The following is a 26,168-nucleotide window of genomic DNA, read 5'->3' as shown; positions in this document are numbered from 1 at the left end:
ACCTCCACAGAACAGCAGAAGTGGGAGGAACACATGGAAGTGTTCGCCAAGAGGAAAGATCGTTACTTTGATCACAATTTGTCTTAGTTCTTTGCAGCAAATTAAGAGAAGTATGCAATGTTTTTTGCATGAAAAGTATAATCGTAAAAAGAAGTGCTCAGTACACACTAATAATATGTTTATACAATGTAAAAGAAGAAAATGTTATTGGAAAAAGCTAAATCTGTGAAATCAAGGAATGTCTGTCCATGAATAATGAATTTGGCTTGCTGAGGAAAAAAAAAAGATCTAGTAGAATTTGAGCAGATTGCACATACACACCCACAAAAATCTATTTTTTTTTTTTCTACTTTTTGTAATAGTAAAACCTTAAATAATGTATTCTCTTGCATGCACAATATATGGGCAATATATGGATTCTGAATTCAGCATTCATTTGGTAACTTGCTGAAACAAACAACAATAAAATCATACAAAAGAGTTCTATTCAAAGTTTTTTTTTTCCTCTGAGGTTTACAGACCCAGTTTGTTATTCATCTCAAATCAGTTATTTAAACCATGTGTGGGCATCATTGAACATCCTACATGAGCTTCAGTGAGCCAGTTGAATGATCCCACACCTTCAGTAGCTCTGCCACTTTATTATTTTCATCTATAGAAAAATGGATTGTTGTGAAATGTAACTCAAAATGTCTTGTAGCCTACACTGCAGTCATTTCTGCACTCAATACAGCAGTGTAATTTCCCCAGGTGCAATATAGGATTATATATTGCTTGCTTAGCTATTGTAAAAAGTCTAATGCATGCTAAAGAAAAGATGTACTGTAGCTTACTTCTTAGCCAGTGGCTCTTTGGGTTTTCTTGGAACAGGAGGAATAAGAGTAATAGGAATGATCCACTTCTGAACAAAGTTTTTCAATTTGTACTTCTATAAATAAAACACAGCTTTTTGAATTGCATGCTTGCCATCTGTTCACCACGGTTTCGCATGTGGTGCATTTATTTCCATCACTCTGCATAAAAACATTTGATAAATCTATTGTGTAGGGGATGTGTGTGTTTATACACACACACATAAACACGCTGAATTTTACCTTCTGTATGATACAGCAAATTGCAAACTAGGCATTCATGGGACAAGACAACCATGATTTTGTTTTCTGATTAAAGAAATATTGATAAAAGAAAGAGTCTTGGATGAAGTATAAATAATCAATATATCTGTGGCAGGTAAATCTGAAAGAAAACTTTGAACTATATTATACTATGAATTTTGTGTACTGCCTTTGAAATACAGTACTGGATGTGAACAGCAGAGGGCACACTTATCTCATTGGACTGTTTGGGAAGCTCCCTGGCAAATCTTTTATTTAGGTGAGACCATTAAGCTGTAATATTGCTGTAAATTTTTCATAATTTTTTTCTAGATTTTTACTGACATTTGTCAGGAAGCCATTACTGTTAAATTACTCATTTTACACTCTTTAACAGTAAAGATGCAAGATCATCCTGATGCAAACAAGCAAACTAAAATGCTTAATTCTGCATGGGTTTTTGCTGGTTTTAAGTGGTTTAAGGTAGTTTATCTTCTACCCAGCCTGGCAAAGCTGAAGCTGTTTTCACTATTTGGTCAGCTGGTCCACAAACCCATCTAAAACTGACATAACCAGCTTGGTCTGGCTGGGAGACTGGCTTAAGCTGTTTCTTCCTGTTTCCTGTGCAAAGCTGCTAACGGCAATAGTTAAAGTTTGCCAAAGACATTTTCTTTCTCTCTGTCACCATCTTGTCAGTTTTTGACAGAGTGGCAGAATTAGCATGACGGCTGAATTTTTATTTGCTGGCACAGCGGTTAAAAATTCAGAAAGACTAAAAAACTGACTAAGCAATGGACTTGCTCTGAGAAATGAGGCCACAAAAGTGGGACCGCACTTTAAAAGCCCCATGTGTCATCAAACATGTCTGTGACATATTTCTCTCGACAAATAAACTGAGAACTGTATTTATGACATACTGTATGCAGCACCCACCCAAGATTTGTCAAAACTGGCCTTGTTTCTTGGATACATTTATAATTGTTTCATCTGACAATGTTAGGTTCATTTGACTTGGGCCCATCTGTCCTGTTTTCCTGCTGTTTATGTGAATGTGTGCTTGCAATTAGCACATCCACTGAAAATGAACTCAATTCTGTCACTCCTGTGAGGTCATTGTGCAATGCATTTTTTTAATTAATGTTGACAAAGAACCTCAAGCATTAGTCTGAGTGCACTTTATTACAGACATTCAGATTATAGTTAAACATTCAGGCTATTATCTTTAATATCGGACATTGTTGTTGAATGAATACAAAGTATACAAAGTCCCATCTGCTTTCATTGCCTTTCAAACGTGTACACATGAAGCAATGAAATTGCATTTCTCTTACAGGTCCTGTTGATAATTTTGCATAATTTTAAAACAGTAATTATATGCACATGGAACATTATATAACATAATACAGCACAGTAAAACAGTGAAATATTATTACTATTTAAAATAACTGTTTTCTAATTTAATATATTTAAAAATGTAATTTATTCCTGTGATGAGCAAAGGTGAATTTCTAGCATCATTTCTTCAAGTCTTTGGTGTCACACGATCCTGATTTGTTATTCTTATTTTTAGCAATGTTGAAAACAGTTATGCTGCTTAAGATTGTCGTGGAAACTATAATACATTTATTTTCATCATGACTCTTAGTATTTATTTGAATTTTTGTGACAATGTAAATGTCTTTAATGTCACTTTTGATCAGTTTAATCCATCCTTAATTATTACAAATTAAGAAAATCATATATAAAGTAATAAGTATTTATAAGATCATATATAAGATAAATAAGTATATTTATCAAGACTTTTTGAATTTTTGGATTCTTGTGAAAGTTTTTATCAGACAAAATGAAAAAAAAAAGGTTAGGAAGCACTGTGAGGACTTAGAAAGCAGACTAAAGCTGGGTGCAGAACTCTGTTGATAGCTTTTAGATGAGCGAGAGCGGAAAACTCATGTTCTTGTTCATGTGGGATAGGAGCTAGAAATAACATGAAAGCATGCACAGCGGGAGGAGACAGAAGCAGTCAGCAGAAAAGATCTTACTGGAATACAACAAGAATGAAGCAATAAGTAGGCAACAGTTTATACAAGAGCTTTGTGGTTTTTCAGAATTGTTTATCACGAACTTGAAGCACTGGATGATAGAATTTGCCAATTATCATCTCTACCAATTTCCCCTACAAGACCAGGAGTAGAACTAGCCCTCTGGATCAGTTTATTTAGGCTTTGGAACAAACATTTTTATTTGTAGACATGTAACTCCAGAGTCTCTGCTGGAAGTTGCATTTGTGACAGAATATTTATAACATTTATATATATAATTTCAAAGGTTTATGTCTGACCAAGGACCATAGAAAGACACTAAAGGGGCCACCATAGAGGGATGCAATACCCCAAACCCCCTCCCCAATATACAGATTAGTGAGTTTTACAATTGGCAGTTCTTAAATTATTAGGTTTTTGCAGTTGAATGTTACAGGGGTTGATGATTAATTCAGAAAATGTATTATAATAACAGGTTTAGCAAGTAAATTTATTCACAGCACACCCCATTGTTCACAGTTAATATTCTTTCTTTTTGCCAAAAACAGAATATTTTGTCTGTTAAATTGGATCACTGTAATAATTTCCACAACACTGAACTACTGCGCTTCACGAAGCTGATTTGTGTGAACAAAATACTGATAAAGACTATAACTTACCAGTGTTCAAAAATGATAAAAATTTGATGTTAAAAGCAACAAACATTATTTTTTATAGGGGGAAATATCACAAAATAACTGGGTTGAACAGAAAGTACAGCAATAGAGACAAAATCAGTGTTTTCTCACCATTAGAAAAACTGTGAAAGCATATCATTTTCATTTCAATAAAAGCTATTACATTTTTATTCAGCCCAGTGTAATATTAAATAATTGGAGACATAAGAAAATTGGCTGATATTCAGAATATATATATATATATATTTTATTTCATTCAAAACCTTTTGCTTTACATACTAGTGTTAAATCTATCATATAATGTGTTTAAGTTCAGTTTCTTGTTAATTACAGTATATTAGTACTAAGTCAAATTGTTCAGATCCAGCAGTTTTGACCATTTTTAAACATCTTATACTAGGAAAGTATTTTATAAAGTGGTTGAGGTGTTTAGCAAATGAATTACAAAATTTGTCTATTATATGTTTGGTTTAAGCAGTTGTTACAAATGGAGAGTACTTTGGCTTTAATAATGAGTTTTGGAACAGCGTGACGAGGTAAACACATTTGATTCATGTCTCTGAACATCAGCTATGAGGCTGTGCTGAACTATAGGCTGTTAATGTTTCAAAGGACATTAGTGGAAACACTGACATAAAAGGGTTATGGATCTAATTGCATTGTACAGGTGCACCTAGGGTGCAAATACTTTTCACACCCCAGCACTTTCCATCTCTCTCTCTCTCTCTCATTCTCTTTCTAGTGTTCTATTTTTTCTCACCAATCATATTTAAGAATGCTAGATGGTGTCACAAGGAATTATAATTTATTTGTGAAGGTCTCAAGACACTTGTCCATTACAGGCACAAAACAAGTTATTGTAAGAAAAAAATGGGGGTAATTAGTTTAGGTTCCAAATTTAGTTTCCAAACTAGCAAACCACATACTGAGTCAGAGTTTAGACTAAATATGGAATCATGTTTCCCATTCTGCCATGGCATTTTTAATACATTTTTTATGTATGTAATGTTTATTGCTGGAAAATACAAATTGGAACCTAATAAAAACATACTGTATGCATAGCTAATATAATATTTAGGGTAGTCAGTCAGCATTTTCTGAAGACTGAAGAAAAAAAGCATGCAATTTCACCAACCATTTGTTGGAAAGAAAACATTTTTTTAGAGTTTCAGGCTCTGCCATTCCATCAGTTTTTGTAATAAATAGCATGCTATTTATCTTTGCTGCCTAAAAATATAAAAGAACTGCATGTTATACTTGTAGAGATGTACCCATTTCCTCTCCCGCTGTGAGCACAGATGCACACGCCCCCCTTCTTCCCTCCCTCCCTCCCTCCCTCCCTCCTTCTCTCTCTCTCCCTCCATCTCTCTCTGTCTCTCTCTCATCCCTCTAGTCCTCCTCTCTCTCTCTCTCTCTCTCTCTCTCTCTCTCTCTCTCTCTCTCGTGCTCTACTAGTACATTGCCATCTCTTTTCCTCCTCCCCTATTTTTCTTCTCATCCTTGATCATTCTCATTTGCTTGTTTTCTTTTCCATAAAATGCCTCTCTTTCTTTATTTGTGTCTTCCATGCCTCTCTTTTTTATTTCTATAGGTAGGCAAAGCTGAAGAGATTCTAGCCATTCTCTCAGCATCCTTTCATGCTGCCTTCACTCATTCACGCCACCAAATCTTCTGTCACTTCTCTCACGGGGGGAGAATTGTCTTTTTTATTTTCTTCTGTTTATTCCTTCACTCAGCCGAAGATTCAGACTGCAGCTTGTGTTTTATTCCAGAACGCCACCGTCCACATATTTGAACGGATTTTCTATTCTAAACTGGAATCATGTTCTATTTTCAGCTGGTGATCATGGCAGGAACGGTTCTCCTGGCTTACTACTTTGAGTATACGGACACGTTCCCGGTGCACGTTCAAGGATTCTTCTGCTTCGATAAAGCCTTCTCCAAGCCGTATCCAGGACCTGAAGATGACAGCAAAGCTCCTCCGGTGCTGGTGTATTCGCTGGTCACCGCCATCCCCACCGTCACTGTAAGAGTTCTACTGCCATTCATAAACTCACACTTCTCTGAGGTGCCACATGTGTGTGTACGTCATTGTGTCAGTGTGTGGGATCGTTAGTTAGCGTGTTTGAATGTGAATGTGTGTTAATGTGATCTTATGCATCTGATATTTTACAAACTCATTCAACTCATTTGTCTTAAATGGTTCAGCTAGTAAACATTTTAAATGACCAGCTATACTGTATGTAATGTTAGTTATTGGCACTTTCATGCTGGCTTTGGTTGATCACCTAGTACTGGACAGGTTGGTTTACTTGCCAAAAAAAAACAAAAAACTGATTAACCAGCTGTGTAAGTTACTAGTTAAGACCATTTTGGAGTGGTTCAGTGTATAAAGGGACAAATCCAACCGAGCACACAGTGTTTTTGTGTCATCTGTATGGCTGCTTGCAACAAACTGTAATGAGTTAAGAAAACTCTTAGCTTGTAGTGAATGTGTGGTCTCATTTACTACAGTTTAGTGAATTTCATGGGTCACTTCAAAAGGAATCCATGCAGTGGGGAATTTATTGTGAAAGTGAAAGATTTCTGCATGCTGATTTGTTATATAAATTCACATTTTTGACCAATGGCAAGCTTCTTGATTTGAAAATGCGAGCAGTTCTTGGTCTTCACTAATGTCCTTTTTGCCCACAAAATGTTGCTAATGTGACCCTACCTTAAAGGGATACTCCACCCCAAAATGAAAATTTAGTCATTAATCACTTACCCCCATGTCGTTCCAAACCCGTATATTTTGGATTAAAAACCAGAACACAATTAAATATACTTACAATGAAAAACTGTATCCATGTGAATTTACCATAGACTGCCAAGTAAATAACAGTGTCAAGGTCCATAAAAGGTATATAAGTCGTTGTCAGAATACTCCATCTGCCATCAGACATGCAATCTGGGTTATAAGAAGCGACGGGAACACTTTTTGTAAGCGAAGAAAACAAAAGTAACAACTTTATTCAATAATTCCTTTGTCAATAGTCTCCTCTGTGTCTCTCCATATCACTGTATGCTGCGTATGCTCTTCTGTGTCATCCGCGCCACAAGGATGCACTGTTTCTACATGTATTTAGCTTTGATTTGAAAGAAATTCTGACGACGACTTTCATACCTTTTCTGGACCTTGACACTGTTATTTATTTGGCAGTCTATGGGACAGTCACAGGCCAATTTCATCAAAATATCTTAAATTGTGTTCCGAAGATGAACAAAGCTTTTACGGGTTTGGAATGACATGGGGGTAAAGTGATTAAAGACAAAATTTTCATTTTGGGGTGGAGTATCCCTTTAAGTCTTTTAACTTACTGTACAAGGTTTGTTTCATTTGCTCACCAAGGCTACATTCAATCAAAAATACAGTAAAACAGTAATATTGTGTATAAATAAAACGTTACAATTACAATAAAAAAAACAGTCTATTTCAGTATATTTAATAATGTAATTTCTTTAGACGCTGCATTTTCAGCATCCATAGTCCTAGTATTCAGTGTGACATGATCCTTCTGAAATCATTTTAATATTCTTATTTGATGCTTAAGAAAAAATTCTTATTGTCAATGTTGAGAACAGTTGTGCTGCTTAATATTTTTGTGGAAACCGTGCTACATATTTTTCAGGATTCTTTTGATTCTTTCTTTAGATACTTTCGATACATTTAATGCATCCTTCCTGAATAAAAGTAATAATTTCTTAAAAAAAAAATAAAAAAACCTCATACTGACCTCAAACTTTTAAATGGTAGTGTGACTAGAAGAGTTCATGTACTTGTGTAGGGCATGTTTTGGGCCTGCTCTGTCTCTTGCTTGGATGTCAGGGTTGGGACATCATGTCTTTCTTATTTAGGTCAGTCCCAGCATAAGAGACATTAACAAGGTCAGATGTCTACAGTGTGATGCAGTGCAGTGAATGGAAGCTAGATGAGGTCAACACAAGAGTCTCGATTCAGCTAGCCAGGAAAAAATGCAGATTTCCCAGCGGTATCAAATGATTCATTATCAGAGGGAGGGTGAATTAATGTCTGTCTCACCCAACATCACAGAAACAGATGGCGAGATACCACAGATTCAAACATCAGAGAGGCTTTCTTCATCTTGAGTATTGTTACACACGCTGCACACACACACATACAGGTTCCTCATCTGTGCAAATAAGAGTAGAAGGTGAAAAAAGCTCACCATCTTGTATTTCTTCACATGGAGATGACAGCAGTGTGCACAGGGACACCTGAGGCTCCCTCTGTGCACCAAGAGGCACCTGAGGTTTAATTTGGGCAAAGCTGCGTGTTTTTCTTGCCATGTCTATATAGTCTGTGTGATTGAATGTGAAATTATTATCTTGTTTAAAAACAAATCTACAGTAAAATGAAGCAAAAAATGAACAGCATCTTAGATGGTTTACTTGCCAGTTTTAAACTGGCCTGAAAACGCAAACTTTTAAAAACAGCGTCCAAAGTGTGAGCTTTTGCAAATGGTGCTGTTGCTGTGTAAACTACGAAAACATAGAATGTGAAAACAGTGACGACGTGCCGTTCAGGAAAACATATTTTCTCTGGCACATAGTGTTTCTTCACAAAGTGATATTGCCACCTATTGGCCTGGCATGCATAATACAGCATTTTTAGTTGTTTTCGCAGATCTGCATGAACAGGGATTGTTTTGACAAATGTTGTTATCTGTACGCAAATCTTTTCAAAAACACAAAAGAAAAGCATTTCCATTTTTAGTCCAATCATTATGGTGTGACTGTACTCTTATTGACGCAATCTGGAACTTAAAAATAAAGTTCATTCACTCTTTCCTAATGTTACACCGCGTCTACACCAGACATGAGTGGCATAATGCAACACAACTAAAGACAATATAGAAGCCATTATAATCAGTGATTCTGTCTACACTGGACTCAATTTGTTGCATCCAGTGTAGCCTGCTGCAGTGGAATGCAGTGTGATGCAACAACAGATACATCTGGTGTGGACATGATGTTAAGATCACAAGAAAAGCAATATAAAAACTGTCTTTCCACAATTTGGCATACAGCATCTTGTAACCCTCTGAGGCATCTCTATCATTTTGTTGCTTGAGTAATCATGTGTTTGCACCTCTTCCATTTTTACTCACCTCCTACTACATGTGCAAATTGTCGGGCAGGGCTAAAGAGGCAATGATGAAGAAGCAGGTGTTGATCTTCTGCAGGTCTTTCATCACACTATCACATCATACTGAGATAAAATATGATACAAACTGTTTTGGCAGCTTGGTGTCAATAAAAGCTGTTTTTGGATTTGTAGTACAATTATATGTCAAAGGATCAAAGGAACCTTGATTTGTCATTCCATTTTATTTTGAAAGTGAAATGTGATCTGGACATTTCTTCTCTTTCATTCAGAGATGAACATATTTAGGAACACTGTGTGCATGTGTGTAAGCATGCTCTCTTTGTGTGTAACTGCTTTTTTCTCTGTATTTTTATCTGCGCCCTGTGTGTGTGTGTGTGCGCACGTGTGTGAATATGTGGGTTCTTGGAGTGTGTGTGGGCGGTTAGCGGTTTCTATCTTTTGCTGAGAGAGAATCTGGAAACAGTGATAGTGAAAAGGAAAAACTCTCCCGTCAGTTCTAGCGCCTTAAACAAGGCATCTTCTGAACCCCGCTGAAGGGCTTAATTATTGAGACATGCTGCCTCTCCACATCTGAAGATGTCAAGTGGCTCTCTAATTCACAGCAGTCACAGACATTTGTGTTCCCTAATGAGTGGAGTGCCACTGAGTGCTGGATCGAAGTCAGTTCCATTTCACTACAGATAGTTTAACAAGGAGGAGTGAAATTCATTTCACTATGGCGAATTTCTTCAAAGCAATAGTTTGCCAAAAAACGACAAATTTATCAACATTTATTCATGTTTTTTTAAAACGCATTTTCTGTTAAACACAAAAAAAGTTATTTGGCTGAATGTCCAGGCTGCTGTTTTCCATACAATAAGAAAAGGGATGTAAAGCAACAAAAATCACCTTAAAAGTAGTTTAATGACTTGTGCATTATTTTCCAAGTCTTCTTTGAATGTTCACATTTGTAGTAGCTCTCAAATTTAAATGTGATATATCACGAAACATTGTACCAGGGTTGGAGACACTTCAAACTTAATTGATTTTCATGTCTTTGACCGATTGTTGTTGAAATCAAATCTAGTGTGATGCATCTTGACATGCTATATTTAGATTTCAGAGCTACTTGCTGCACATTGGAGGGTATGATTTTCAGCTAATAATGACTAAATTTCATACACAAAGATATAATATGATTTCAGGGGACTTGGAATGTATGAGTCAACAACTTTTATTGCCAAGGACTTTTATTGGAAGGAATAAAAGAAATTTGTTACAAAGCATTCATAGTGTTGCAGTCACAAACATGAACATTAACATGACAACCCATTTGTTTATTCAGCAAAGTGCCATGAGCCCGGGTGGAGAGTGAAGTCAGTGTAATGAAACATAATGTAGACAGTTAACAGAGAAATTTTGAAGGTAAAATAGTGAAAATAGCCTAGGGTCGAAGAGCAGGTGGAAAATGGACATTTAATACTTAATTTAGATAAGAACATACATGTCTAAGATTGGTTTAACATGAAGTGCATTAAAAAAATTAAACCGTAAAATGCTGAACTGAAATAAGGATAACAGTTATGACTAGAGATGTTCAAGGCTTCAGGTATTATATAATGAGTCCAGAAGAGGTGGTATGAAAAAGGTCCTTACAAACCTTCACAAACCCACACCAAAACCAAAAACACTGATAGAACTATATTTGCACAAGTTACATAAGTATTTATTTGAAGCCCACTTTTTACTTGGGAAACATGGACAAAGTTGATTGGAAAAACATGCCTATACTCCTGACATTTTGGCGAAACTAAAAAAACGTACCAATATATACAATTCTCTGCACTTTCCAGCTGTAACTAACATTAGTGGCAGCAAAACTCCAATGACTTTTAATCTTTTTTATGCCAATTATGATTACAGATCTTATGACCTTAAAACACTTTTACCATAGTGGAGCATCATATAACTAGCTCCATGGCTTTTTTTAACATAGAAAAATTGCTCGGTAGCACACCTGGTACAGCATTAAACTAGAAATGTGGAGCGTAAGCAGTGTGGACCACTCAAGGACTGACACAATTTGTACAGCAACCAACATTATAAAATGTTGCTAGATTCATGTTCAACTGTTTCAAGTATAACTGAACACACTTTTATCACCACCCCCTAGACATTTCACTTTGAAAGTGTTGCAAAATATGCAAGAAGTAACATACAGTAACATAATTTTGCAGAAATGTCGCAACAGGCACTATTTTTTTTTTAATTAGCTTGAGTTGAAATCATCTCAAAGCCCAATATATATACCGGTGTGTTACTGTCCAATTTCAAAAATAGTTTATTATTGCGTTGTGTTATTAGCTTGTTGATGCAAGCATCACTGTTATTATTGCTCATAGTTGGGGCTAGTAATTTGAAAAAGCTTTAAGCATTAACCTTCAGTGCTGTTTGTGCTACAGACATGAATAAAACCTCAGATCATGCCAGTAAACAACAACTAAAAATCAAACCTTGTTGTTGTATGAAAAAATCAATGTGAAAAAGTCTTTGTGTGTGTGTGTTCCATGGAACCAGTAACAGCAGGTGAAACTAGTCCATTAATGGTGCTTTAATGAAATCTAAAAACGCTGACAAATACACCTTAAATTATTCATGCTGTAATGTGAAATTTTGGCAGTCTGTTTTTCTGGTAAATATGGAAGCTGTGTGTTTGATCTGAAGTGGGCTCTGGCCCAGAAGAGATATACAGCGTCATGCAGTCAGAGGCTGCAGCTGGCTGATGTCACAACTCTCCATTCATGATGGATGTTTGGGGACCGTGTGCTCCTATATGCAAGTGCTGTGGGTTTGCTATAAGTGTGTTTCTGTGTCCTCATTCTGTTTGTGTGAGGGTGCTAGTGGAGAGAGAGTGGAGAAAGAGAAAGAGAGACATGAAACCGTGTTATATCATCACATGCTCTTGTCTGGAATGTTGGGAACACAGTCAATCAGTCATACAAACAGTTTAATGTCCTGTTACTGCTTGGCCAATCAAATTTGAGTACAGGAACTAAATTTTAATCATAATTAAAATAATAACAAGTGATTCACCTAAAATAAATTATAAATCATTCATATGAAGCATCAAAAAACAAAACACAAGTTTGTATTTGGTGTAATGAAATGTGTATTTATGAAATGCGGTTTAGAGTGAGCAGACTCAGTCAAATTCAATCCGAATATACACAGTGTTCACATGTGACAGCCCTTGGCTGGACTCAGTGAAAGTCGATCCGGAGAAACACAGTGTTAAGTTGATGTATTTCCTCAGCGACCAGCACGGATCAGCCCCAGGCATGACGAAGGAAGGCCAAACAAAGTAGTTTTGCTTTCACAGTGAAACACACAGCGTCTATATGACATGGCGGTGGCAACAACAATACTACAACGAGAATAAAAGGTACGCCTTCTTTCTTTGCGTGAACATCTGGGCGACATTATGCAAATCTTCCCACATAGTGACGTAGAGATGTGGGGGCGTTAGAACGAGCCGTTTCAGGGGGGCATGGATGAGTCTTAACTTTTATAAAGAGTATATCTTTGGATTTGAGACTTTAGTCTTTGCAACTTCACAGATCTTCTTTATTCACCAAGAGCTTGTAACACTCCACAGAGAAAGGAAAATTTGAAATTGCATCATATGACCCCTTTAAAAGGAAAAAAATCTGTGAAATGTACAGTAAAAAACGGAGCTGTGGTTGCTAGAACTTTACTGTAAAAAATACAGTAGCAAAATTTGATGGATTGAACTTACATTATTTTACAGTAAAATTAATTTACATTTACAGTTCAAAAAATGTATTTCATTAACTAATATAATGTTAATATACTAACCTATGAAAGTATGAAAATCAGCTTGGTAACTCTCTAATATACTGACAACCATCAAAAAGCAATTTTTTGTGTATTTTGCATGCTATTTATACACGGAATGTGACTTTGGCATGCATACGATACACACGTGTTTGACGTGCATATAATACTACATTTTTTAAGGTGCATATGATACGCACTATGTTGGCATGCATATGATTGGCATGCACTTTGGCTTACATATATTACACACCCTAAACCTAAACATTGCGTATCAAATGCACATCAAAGTCAATTTCTGCATATAAATAGTACACCAAATAGAAACAGAAAATCGTGCCATTTAAACACACTTTCATGAGATTGGGTTAGAGCCACATGACACTAAAATAGTGCAATAAATATTTATTTGACAACAAATGTGTACTTTTAGATAAGAAACAAGAAATATCCCATTAGAATTCCTACTGTTTTACATGTGGAATTCTATAGTGTATATGGAAACTTAGTGTTAACCAATTAACAAATTTTTATTGTAGCATTTTTACAGTCTTTCTGCCAATAATTACAACCATTTTTTATAGAAACACTAAGTTTTAATAGAGCTGCATTAATCCATTTTTCATCTCTTATAAGTGTTTTAGAGAGGCAGAGAAATAGAAAACATTGATGGAGAATAGGGTGTAAAAGAGGAACGAGGAAGAGAGAGAAACATTAAACATGATATTCTCATTGAGATCCGTGTCATCGGCACTCAGCTCTTGTAAGTGTACACCAATGCCCAGAGGATGTGTTTAACCTCTCTCTGCAGAGACGATCCACAGCCTAATCTTAGTAAGCATTAGATTAAGGCATCAGCTTTTGTTTAACACTCCTACTCAGCCTTGGGGACACTGGGAGTTGGCCATGCGGGCATGGAGCAAGAGATGTGCTGGAGTAAAGAGAGAAGCGGGACCGTTTGTGGATGGGAATATGAAAAATGGAGAAAATGATGGCCCTTTCGCATGACTTGTGTCAGGATTTTAACACAAGCATCGTGCACGGCTGTGACCTTCACATGAAAAGCATCACAGAAGGAAATCATGGAAATTCTTCAAGGTTGCTAGGTAGCAAGAAAGCTGGAAGTGTGCACAGTAAAACAGTGAAAATATGTGCTTGAGTTTATCAAACCAAATTGTTTGGCATTTTACAAATTATAACTAGCAGTAAAAGTGTATTTGTAAGTTAAAAGAGGAAAAAATAACTGTAAATGTGCTTTAAAATATAAAAGCTTAATGAAATTGTAGTTAAAAGAAAACAATTAATAGTTCAAAGGTTTGGATTCTGTAAGGGTTTTTTTTAAAGAAATTCATATTTTTTTTTTATATTTTTTCAGCAAGGATATATTACTGTAAACTGATCAAAATTTTATATTGTTACAAAAAAAATCTCACTTTTCTTTTCAACATTCTGTTCATCAAAGTATCCCAAAAATATTAAGCAACACAACTGTTTTTAACATAATAAAAATGTTTTTTTGAGTAGGAAATCAGCATATTAGAATGATTTTTGAAAGATCATGTGACATTAAAGACTGGAGTAATGATGCTGAAAATTCAGTTTTTCATCACAGGAATAAATTTAATTTTAAAATACATTATAATAGAAAACAGTTATTTTAAATTGTAATAATATTTCCCAGAATCAATGTTTTTACCATATTTTTGATCAAATAAATGTAGCCTTGTCGAACATAAAAGACATACCAATATAAAATAAAGTAAAATATATAAAATGCTATTTTAATATAAAAATAGTTTTCATATTTTCAATCAGTGTTGCATAGGTCAGTTTTTCAGAGTGAAATGGAACACTTAATAATAAACAGGAATTTTTGGAATGGAAAATAATTAGGTGACATCAGCTGAGGCCCCAGTCAGTCCCTGATGGTAGATGTCTGCAAAGGTCTTCTTTCTCCATTGATGGCCATTTAAAGGCATTTGTTTATTATTTAAAATGCATCATATATATATATATATATATATATATATATATATATATATATATATATATTTCAATATTATATTAAAGCATATATTTTACCACTACCCTGTTTGTTTTTGGTGTAAAATGCTGTCTGCCGCCTTTCATGGATAGTCACTAATTAAGGGTTTGTGTGAAATCTTGTGGTGCCATCAGCCAATCAGTGTTGCCAGTCATGATGTCAGTTTCCTGCAGCTGCAAAGTGAATAGTCACTTGGCATTTGTGGCCCAAAATAACCTGGCTGCAGATCTAAGCACCCAGAATTTGGTAGATTTTGAAACGTGTACCTCCAGGTGGTCCTGCGCCAGCCAAGCAGCTTCCATTGAGGTGGGAATGCTAACGGAGAGCACCCTCTATGTATTTTAGACCTGCCGTCACCAAGAAAAGTCATTCCAGAGGAAGTGCACGTTATTACATTTTGACAAATGCTTACAAAGACTGACATTTGTTTTTCCTCGCAGTAATGTGCGCTGATGAATCATCTACAATGAGACTAAAAAGATGCTTTAGGAAAGTAAATGAGGTCAAATTTGATTTCATGTTGACTTTAAAGAAGACAATAAAGCATGAGAAATGAAGCCATTAGAATGAACGAGAGAAGGAACTGGTGGTGGGTAGAGAAATGAATTTTAGGAATGATGCTAACCCAGTTTCCCTATATGGTACTTGGAGAGACGCCCGCAGAAAGACAGAAGGACAAATCCCAGAAATCAGGAATGACAGAGTGTGAAGCCCACTAAAAGGACAAGAGAAAAGAATGACTAGATGAAAGAAATTGAAGGATGTGATAACAGTGGACCCACATTATGGACAGATCAATGCAAACACACTGGTGCTGATATCTGTTTGCTGTATTCAAGTGACAGCTAAAAATTTGGCTGACAGCATGTGGAAATGAATGTGATCTGTGATGTGTTGCTGTCTATTTGTGATCTGTATTGGATTAGAAAGAGCATGAGTGCATCAGCTGTCATACCGATGCCATGGTAACACTATGACAACAGATCTTCGCCTGTATCCTCAAGCATGTCACCCAGATAAGATCCTAAGTGGACTGTCTGTCTCAGGGAGAACTGGAAAGTCAGCTGAGCAAACTGTTACTGTGTGTGTCTGAGCAGTGCATCGTTTCCGAATACGCTCATTTCAAATTTTTTCTTTTATGTCATCATTTATTCCCCCTCATGCTGCTTCAAACCCAAATTTTTGATATTTGACAGCTGGTGACCATGATTTTTGTTGTGTTGGAAACATATTAATAATGACCTGGCTTTTAAGTTCCACAGAAGAAAAAATAAACATTCTGATTTTGAATGATGTAAGGGTAAATAAATGTTGACATTTTTTTGTCCGAACTTTACTTTTAATACAGTATATTGCAGTTTCCCAAGTCTGCTATTTACATTTTCTCTCTAGAAAAGTTGACCTTGCTCCTTTTCCAAACAGCCCCTTTAAGGCACATGGTGTATACAATGAATTATTAATATTGTTCTGTGTCACTGTGGACTGGACAGCACATTATAAGTACCCAGTCCACCGAGAGAATTGATTTGGCAGAGGAGAAGTGGGCCAACGCCTGGAGCTCTGCACTGCTGGTGAAATGTCCAGTACCGTTGGTGGCGTGATACCGTCCTGCTCGTACTGACCTCCCTGCAGAAAAAAGAATCACAATATGGTAATGTTGGTTATCTGCATAGAAGACTGATGTGTTGGGCTTCCTACCAGATTCCTTAACCAGCAAGATTTCTCAACCAGCTTCACCAGCCATGTCCGAAAGCTAGAGCAGCACCATAATAACCAGCATGGGAATTCCTATTGATTTTAATCTGTGGATGGTTACATAAACTGCTTAGACTAGTCTTACAAGTTTTTGGTCATATTTTTTAAAAGGAATAGTTCACCCAAAGATTTAAATTTGTTGAAAATGTACTCACACTCAGGCTTTATAGTTTGGGTGAACTATTCCTTTACATAAATTGGCATCAGATTGAATCTGAAAATTAAGTCACTTGGTTAACAGCTAGTTGATCAGATTAGTTATTTTAAACAGTGTTAACATCATAGCTTTGATTATGCAATGGGCCCATGGTCTTTTCACTAAGGTCACTTACATTTTTGGTTGTTTTTAAGAGTTAGACTCAAAAGGTAATGTAAATTTGGCAGGCATACTTTAAGACTTTATCAAACATGCCTGTGTTTTTTTTTCTATTCACAACCTCAGTAAAAATTACAGAGCAAATTACACACTGTATTTTGGCTCCGGTATCCTCTGAGAAATTTAATTTCTGTAAGTTGTATTTTCACAATGCTTCTCCTCATTTAATTCAAACTTTGTCAAATGCCATAATTAAAGTAAATTTTGTCCTTGTGCACAAATCTTCTGGCTGCCTGCTGCACCTCCATTATGGATTTAGACCCTTTTGCCAACTTTCTGGGTAAAATAACAGTTGGTGGTTCAAGTACTGCTGGCATCCCATCTGACATAAAATGCCATCCCATCTTTGGTCAATCTTAAGGCTTCACCGCAACACACACATTTAAATAATAGTACGAATAACTGAGGTAAACATGTCAGTATAGTTACATTTATATATTTATGTATAATATGAAATCAAAAGTTTGGAATAATAAAGATTTTTGAGAGTTTCTCTTATACATGGCAAGGCTGCATTTATTGGATCAAAACTACTGTAAATCTGCAGTATTGTGAAATATTACTACAATTTAAAAGAACTGCTTTCTATATTAATTTCTATCTTTTAAAATGCAATGCATTCCTGTGATACAAAGCTGATTTTTCAGCAGCCATTAACTCCAGTTTTCAGCGTTACATGATCCGTTAGAAATATTTTGAAAACAGTTTTCGAGTAAGCATAGGGTTTTTGAGTGCTCTATACTTTTCTACTAGAAGCTTTTGATTTGACACCCTTCCCAGCCGCCGTGAAATGTCTGTGTCTACATTGTTCACACACCATACAATTTCCTCAGGAAACAGACATCCCTACTACCATTCACTTCAGCCATCATCTCTCTTTCCTCTTTTATTTTACCCTTTTTCTGCAGCTTGATTTCACTATCGATCTCTCTCTGTTTCCTATTGCTTTGAACTCCTTGTCCCCGTCTTTCCCTCCGTCTGTTTTCTCTTAAATTCTTCAGAGTCAGCAGAGCTGTTTCATCAATTAAACATGTAGGCACTTCACTTCAACAGCTTCCATTAATCCGCTCTAAAGACCATGTTTTTTTGTCCTCTCTAGCTACAGCTTCTAGAGGACAAGTTAAACCTTGTGTCTTAATTTATGACATGACAATGACAGCTCCATCTCTGTTTAGTGAGGATGATGTGGCCTTGGGGCTTTGCTGCTGGTGCTAATCACTAGCATAAACAATTGTGTTTTTCACAGTGGAGTAATTTGCACTGATGCTTTGGTTGATGTTGTTGTCAAGTTTGGTAACTTGTTTTATGACATCAGGATTTCATTTTCTACTAAATTACTGAAAATCTCAAGTGAAGTACCATAAAGGTTGTCCATATAAAGTTGTTATAAATCATATGAAGTCATACAATGTGTGAGAAAAAGACCAAAATTTAAGTCACAGAAAATGTTTCCTTTTTATCGCTGTTTTCAAATGTTATGATCAGCCACATCATTTAAACCACCAGCCTCGCATCGTGTAGGTCCCTCTTGTGCTGCCATAACAACTCTGATGCATCGAGGCATGGACTCCACGATACCTCTGAATGTTCTTCTGTGATCTGTGGCACCAAGACATTAGCAGCAGATCCTTTAATTCCTGCAAGTTGTGAGATCTTCCTTCACCAATCAGCCCACTACTCGCCTGGCCCACCAGGAGAATCCCAGTGCTCTCTACGGACAGAACGTGTGCTGCATACCAGAAACACCACATTGATACGCTGTTTTGAGATACTCTGATCCATTCGTCTAGCCTTCACTAGTATGGCCCTCATCAGAGCCATTTTTCCTGCTTCCAACACACGAAATTCAAGAAATGGCTGTTCACTTGCTGCCTAATATATCCCACCCATGACAGCTGCAATTGTAAAAATCAATGTTATTCTCTTCATCTGTGAGTGATTTTAATGTTGTGGCTGATCAGTGTGTGGTTCAAAATATAAAAAAATATTATAGCATGATAGCATGATTGTGTTCTATGAAAAAAAAAAAGTCCTACAAGTTATACTCTGCTTTGTTTTACACAGAACTAACCAAAATAAAACAATCCTTAAGTATCTGTGAATGTCAACCCTACTCTACAAAGAGTGCATTGAGCGCCTTATTGTTTGACACTGAGGCATTCATTGAACTCCAGTTGTGTTGTGTATGCATGTGTGTCACAGTTTTTCCAGAGTTTTGAAACTCTTCAGAGCAGGTGTGTTGTAATCGTGATGTGTGTTAAGGATTTGAAAGCAGCATGCTGTCGGTATCACTGCTGCTTCAACATTGCGGCTTCAGAGCACTTCAGATATGTCAAGGGTCTTCAAATGAAATATTCACTCTGTCTTTTTTTTCTCTCTCTCTCTTACTCTTCCTCTGTCTGTCTATTTTCACCTTTTTTATTATACCACATGAGAAGAGCCCTCAAAACGCTGCAATATGCCCCACAAAATACCATTCATGGAACATCACTAAACATTTGAAGGTTACTCAGAAATTCAGGCTTTTATGTCCCTGAATAGTTTCCATTTTCCCTCAGCGAGAGGGTTAGAGTGGCATTTGTGAAAAATTAGGCATTCGACAGAGGATGAGATCTTTTTGCATAGGCAACAATGCATAATAACAAGCACCTCTGTTACCATGCACTGACCTGAATCTTCATGTTTAAATGGTTAAATAGTTAAATAGACCTTTCAGTTAGGTTAAGTAACTTTTAAAAAGGTGTCTCTGTGATATTCAGTGCCAGAGACTTCTGCTGTTTGAGATAGCACACAAACCTTTTCACAGGTGGAACTAACTCAGACACTGAACTCCATAGCAAATTGTGTCTTTATGAAAGCAGTACTGTATTGTCCAGCAGCAGTGAGGTGAAAATTACAATCTCTAAACAAGAAGTTTACTCTTCTTTTCTTAATATTGATACCATTTGTTTTTCATTGAATGCAATTGCTGAAAATGCAATGCATTCATACAATGACTTGAAAACACTGCATCTATGATGAGCATGCTTTTATTTTCTGAATTAAAATACATTTTGCTGAACATGTACATGTATTAGAAGTAATACTGTCCAGATATTATAATGAAGAAAAAAGTCAAAAAATTAATTTCTTTATTATTATATCTTAGAGAAATAAAATGCTATGCTGCTTATCAATATTTTAAAAATGTTTTTCCACCAAATGAAAGTCATGTGGCTTCAAATGGTAACCAACATGAGGAAAAAAAAACACTAAACAGAAAATAATAGCTGGAGAACTTAAAGATTTGTGTCAAGGAGTGTCTTAAAACTCAGGATAAATATATATACTGTATATACTCACATGTATTTAATATATAAAGAAATATGTTATTATGTTTTTACATGTTTACACCACATGACAGTTTTAGAGTCATTAAACCTTTCTTGAAAATGTTTTTCAAAAAGGAAAATTCAGTTTTTCCAACACAAATATATAATTTAAGAACTTGACATATTTTAAACTAGAATTTAGCTATTTTTTCCCCATTAATCATGGACACTTTAATTTGTCATTGACTTTTAGTCAGCATGTGATGTTACTTTCCAATCTGTGTGGATTCATGTTTTATGAATGCAGTCCCATTAGGGCATATTGAACATATAACCTGTCTCAGCTGTGCTGGTGCATTTAGCATTTATACATGTATGGGATTGAAAATGAGATTCCCTCATTCTCCTGAATTTCTTGTAAATTCTGGAATTGGAGCAGGAGCAGTCTTGACAATGACAAATGTTTCCTTGTACATTTGGCAATCAGTTTCATCAGTTTAAGGAAAATATTGTGGTTGCCCCCTAAGCGCTGTTCTCTGTAAGCTGTGTGCACCTGAGAAATCTCATTCCTGTGTCTGTCTGCTGCAGATTCTGCTGGGGGAGCTCGCATCCTTCTTCACTAAACCTGAGGCCACGCAGGAGAAGACAATTGTTACGGCTGACTGCTGCTATTTCAACCCGCTGCTGAGACGCATTGTCCGCTTCCTTGGTAAGCAATGCTTCAAGGTTTTTTTTTTTTTTTTTAAACTTGTTTAAACTGTTAATCTTCCAGACACATAGCATCAAACTTTTCCTTTGGGTGTGTTTGTTTGCATGTGTTGAAAACGTGTGCTGCTTAATATTTTTGTGAAAATTTAGAAATGATCATTTTTCTAGGATTCTTTGCTAAATACAGAGTTTGAAAGAAAAGTATTTCTTTGAAATAGAAATCGAATTAGAAATCGAATCACAATGTCTTAAATGACATTTTGATCACTTTAATGCATCCTTTCAAATAAAAATTGTACTCAGGGTTCCTACGGGGTTTGGAAAAAAGTATGGAATTTGATTTAAGTAATTTCCAGGTCTGGAAAATTATGGAAAAAAGAAAGCAGAGTATGGAAAAATATTTGCATTTCCAGGCTTTTGCCCCATTTAGTTTTTTTTTTATAATAGAAATTTAAGAATTTAATGAAAATAAGTTTATCATACAAAAAGTGGCAGCTGTTTAGTGATTCTATAGTGATTGTCAAACACGACTAGTGCACTTGGTGCAAGATGCACTTTTTCATTTTGCATTTTGGGTTTCTTCTCACGATATTCTTAGCACCATATTACATTGTCTCAAGGACCTTTGCAAAAATAAAAAAAATATACAGACTTTTATGTGCGCACGAGAAACCATTAGCATATAGGACAATGCATACTGAGCCACCTATTGTGCCATCAGCCCATTTCGCGATGTGGTTTTCTGGCCGCCACAGAATATGCGTTAAAGAAACCTAAGGCCTTGAAATGACATATTGCCCTAAGCCATATTTTGAACACTTTTTTACAAAACCAGTCTTTTTTATTGAACCTTGAACTTGGTAAATAGGACAATGCACACAGCCATATTAAGCCATCAGCCCATTTTGTGTCATGGTTTTGCTGCCGCTACAGAGGTTAGGCCTTGATATTAGAGGTACTACTATAAGGAAACCCAAATTTTGAGCAAGTAGATCTCTATTAATTCATGTGCATCCATGTTCTTGCTTTATTTATAGCAAGATGGCAGTGATACACAAAGGAAATGGGTTATATAAAACAAAAAATTGTGTAAGCATGCAAAAAAAATCCCATGCACATGTGAATAGTTTCTTGAGGGCACAAAAAAGTTTGCAAAAGTATGAAAAAGTTTTAGATTATTTTTTATTTTAAGGTCTCTGTATGTTCACTTGTATGTTTCTGTCACTTCAAGAATATCAGTGAAAAAAAAAAACCCTGAAAAATTTAAAAACATTTATAGATGACTGTAATATATAGCATATATAAAGCTGTATGAACTATTTATGTTAAATATGGGCCAAAATCTAGAGCCTGACTGATATGTTTTTTGGGGGGGCCGATACCGATATTAGGGAGTTAAAAAAAAAGACCGATATCAATATATCGGCCAATATTCTTTATGTGTAGGCTATATAACAGTACAGTACAGTCAAAAGTTTGGACACACTTCCCATTTGTGTGTGCAAACTTTTGATTGATACTGTATATAGAATACAGTATAAACAGAAATTCCGTTTTTATGAATGGATTACTCGATTCCATCTGTGTTTTCCACCTCGCGGAAATCACAGGGCCCTACTAATGTAGTAAAAGACAGGGACATTGTTTATTTACTTTATAGCATTGAATCTTACCAACTAGGTGACAACGTAGTGTTAAATCACCATTCAACAGACTCAAGCCACCATCGCACTGCCGTTTATTGGACTGCAGAGAATTCATTTGTACTTTGTGTCAGTACGTCATAAATAGAACGAGGCATCAGTTTACTGTCGGGATTTGTCGTGTCACGTCGCGCCGCATCCAGTGTGGACAGCACCACTGGATGTAATGGGTTCTATTGTATTTGTCACGCCGCACACATTCAGTATAGACACCCAGTTAGGAATTGTGATGTGACCGATGTGATAAGCATGAGTTCTGGGCCACAGCGTGGGCGGTATAAACACAAGCATTGACTGATTGGCCACGATCAGCTCCGGTGGCCGTGGAGCCGTATGCGCAGCAGAAGCGTGCCGTGATGCACAGATCAGCACTAACGCCACTAAATCTGCTGTTAAATCCATTCATCATATCATCAAGCAAAACTAAGAATTAGAAGGTGTGGTGGGTGGTGGGTGGATAATTTATTTGAAGTAGCAGACTCTAGTAGTTTGAGCTCATCCGCGCATCTCTACATTGACCTGAGTCGCCAGTAGCAAACAATGGAGTGCGCTCTGCTGGACAAGCTAAGTAATTACACCATTTAGAAGCATTTCATCTGCGTTATGTGTTCTGTAAAAAAAAAAAAAACGGCATATTCGCCGATACCGATATATCTGCGACAAGCTCATATCGGCCAATAATATCGGCAAAACTATATATCGGTGGGGCTCTACAAAAATCTACTGAGAGGTTTGGAAATTTGAGTCTGGAAAAGTATGGATTTTTGAAATGGAAAATGTATAGGAACCCTGTGAACTCTCCCTTAAACTTTTGAATGGTATACTGTATATCTAACTACTTTAAATTTCCAAATGTATGTGAAAATCCTCTCGTAATTATCAAGTGGTTGATGAAATGATTTCTTTCTCTTGTTCTCAGGTGTGTATTCCTTTGGCCTCTTTACCACCACCATCTTTGCCAATGCAGGGCAGGTGGTGACAGGAAACCAGACACCTCATTTCTTGTCTACCTGCCGTCCAAACTACACAGCACTGGGCTGCCATTCAGCACTGCAGTACATCACAGAACGGCGAGCGTGCACCGGAAACCCTTACCTCATCACCTCCGCCCGCAAATCTTTCCCCTCCAAGGACGCAGCGCTGAGTATGTACTCAGCTGTCTATACAGTGGTGAGTACATCCAGGACAAGAAATCAAACATGACACAGCATGCAAAGAAATCACAGTCATCCTTTCTTTGAGTAGTGCTGATGTTTTAACTGACTCAAAAGATGACAGAGCTCCTGTGCAACGATGATTCACAATATTTGGTCATGACCATCTTACTGTTCACCAGCATAACTGGATTCTGATCCCCAGTTTAGCATTTAATTAACCAAAATACAATAGAATTTTTAATATATTTTTTGCTGTCATGGCAAAACCCAAATTGCAATACTATTTCTTTATACTTTATGTTTTTGAAAGAAATTCATAATTCTATTCACAAGTGTAACATTTCTTGAATAAAAATACAATAGTTTAAAAATAACTGTTTTAAAAATGACATTTTAAAAGTTCACAATATAATTTTTTAATTTTTATGTTTCTGAAAAAAAACAATTACAAAATACAATAAAACAGTAAATAATAAGATTTAATTTCTTAAAACAAGAAATTTATAATTCAGCTCCTCAATTTAGCATTTAATTAATATACAGTGAAACAAGGTTATATTGTAAATGATTGTTAATGTTTGAAATTATGTATTTATTTATTTAATTAATTTTTGGCTGTGGCAAAGCACACTCGACAATGTAATGGCAAAGCCATTTCTCCAGTGTAGTCTCCAAGAATTTTGTGTTATATAATCCTTAGGAAATTATCATAATGTGTTGATTTAGTACTCAACATTCTTCTACTATTATTAGCACGCTTGAAAATGATTGTGCTGTTTAATGAAGTATGGAGACCGCAGTGCAGTGTCTTTTGCACTTGCTGAAGTATAGTGTAGTACCATGCAATTATACATTTTCTACCAAAAGGGGCCCCAGGGGACAGCTTGCTTAGGGTCCGTAAAACTCTAAACACACCCCTGCACTTGTAAGTCTTTGTAAGCTTTCCAGGTTCAAGTCAAATTTTGATTTTAAAAATGGCCCAAAACAAACAAGTTCCTCTAGAAACCTATTAGTTCCATTAGTGTTGCTCTTTTTAGGGATGACGTCTATTTCATAAACCACTGGATCTAACCATCAGAGAAGGAAGTGGATGCCCAGACAACAAGATGAGAAGAACATTGTCTGTAGTCTGAGAAACAGCTAGAAGCTCCATTAAGCAGCACACAATAAACTCCGGCTTCATCTGCAACAGTGAAGAGAAGAGATGCTGCTGGCCTTCTGGCAGTGTTTTGAAGTAACAACACATGGCAAATAAAAATAAAAGGGTAGAATGGCCATGATGCATGGATAAATCTACAACAACGAGGTGTTGTATTGCTGAGCAAATAGTCATGATAGATGTGTATTTTGTGTTTTCTGCAGATGTATATAACTCTGGTATGGAGGACTAAAGGCACAAGGCTGACCAAACCCACTCTCTGTCTGACTCTCCTCTCATTGGCTGTTCTGGTGGGCATCGTGCGTGTAGCTGAGTACCGCAACCACTGGTCTGATGTCCTAGCTGGAAATCTCACCGGTGGAGCCATCGCCGCTTTTCTGGTGAGAATCTGCCAGCTTTGGAAACCAACATACAGTGGTGTGAAAAAGTGTTGGCCCCCTTCCTCATTTCTTATTTTTTTGCATGTTTGTCACACTTTAATGTTTCAGATCATCAAACAAATTTTAATATTAGTCAAAGATAACACAAGTGAACACAACATTCAGTTTTTAAATGTTTTTATTATTAAGGGAAAACAAAATCCCAAACTACATGGCCCTGTGTGAAGAAGTGTTTGCCCCCTGTTAAAACTGTGGTTTATCACACATGAGTTCAATTTCTCTAGCCACACCCAGGCCTGATTACTGCCACACATGTTCACAATCAAGAAATCTCTTAACTAGGACCTGCCTGACAAAGTGAAGTAGACCAAACGATCCTCAAAAGCTGGACATCATGCCGAGATCCAAAGAAATTCAGAAACAAATGAGAAAGAAAGTAACTGAGATGTATCAGTCTGGAAAAAGGTTATAAAGGCATTTCTAAAGCTTTTGGACTCCAGCGAACCACAGTGAGAGCCATTATTCACAAATGGAAAAAATATGGAACAGCGGAGAACCTTCCCAAGAGTGGCCGGCCAACCAAAATTACCCCAAGAGCACAGCGACGACTCATCCAAGAGGTCTCAAAAGACCCCACAACAACATCCAAAGAACTGCAGGCCTCACTTGCCTCAGTTAAGGTCAGTGTTCATGACTCCACCATAAGAAAGTGACTGGGCAAAAACTGTCTGCATGGCAGAGTTCCAAGACGAAAACCGCTG

General features: G+C 36.4%; 1 protein-coding gene across 7 annotated transcripts in view; it reads left to right on the top strand.

The window, feature by feature from the left end:
* The window catches only part of LOC109091980 (phospholipid phosphatase-related protein type 5-like), a 53,584-nt gene that overhangs the window by 20,922 nt on the left and 6,494 nt on the right, over positions 1 to 26,168 (top strand). For 5 of the 7 annotated variants that reach the window (XM_042725458.1, XM_042725457.1, XM_042725462.1 and 2 more), the window contains exons 3-6: positions 5,648 to 5,836; positions 20,889 to 21,009; positions 23,631 to 23,881; positions 25,231 to 25,407. In XM_042725458.1, coding sequence (XP_042581392.1) covers positions 5,648 to 5,836; positions 20,889 to 21,009; positions 23,631 to 23,881; positions 25,231 to 25,407 — 738 coding nt within the window. Of the gene's footprint in view, positions 1 to 5,239; positions 5,837 to 20,888; positions 21,010 to 23,630; positions 23,882 to 25,230; positions 25,408 to 26,168 lie in introns of those variants that run through there. The other 2 variants (XM_042725461.1, XM_042725463.1) reach the window with 1 other exon arrangement.

The sequence above is a fragment of the Cyprinus carpio genome, chromosome B6 (genome assembly GCF_018340385.1).
Source record: "Cyprinus carpio isolate SPL01 chromosome B6, ASM1834038v1, whole genome shotgun sequence".
In the NCBI taxonomy this organism is placed as follows: domain Eukaryota; kingdom Metazoa; phylum Chordata; class Actinopteri; order Cypriniformes; family Cyprinidae; genus Cyprinus; species Cyprinus carpio.
This window is presented reverse-complemented; position numbering and strand designations above follow the sequence as displayed.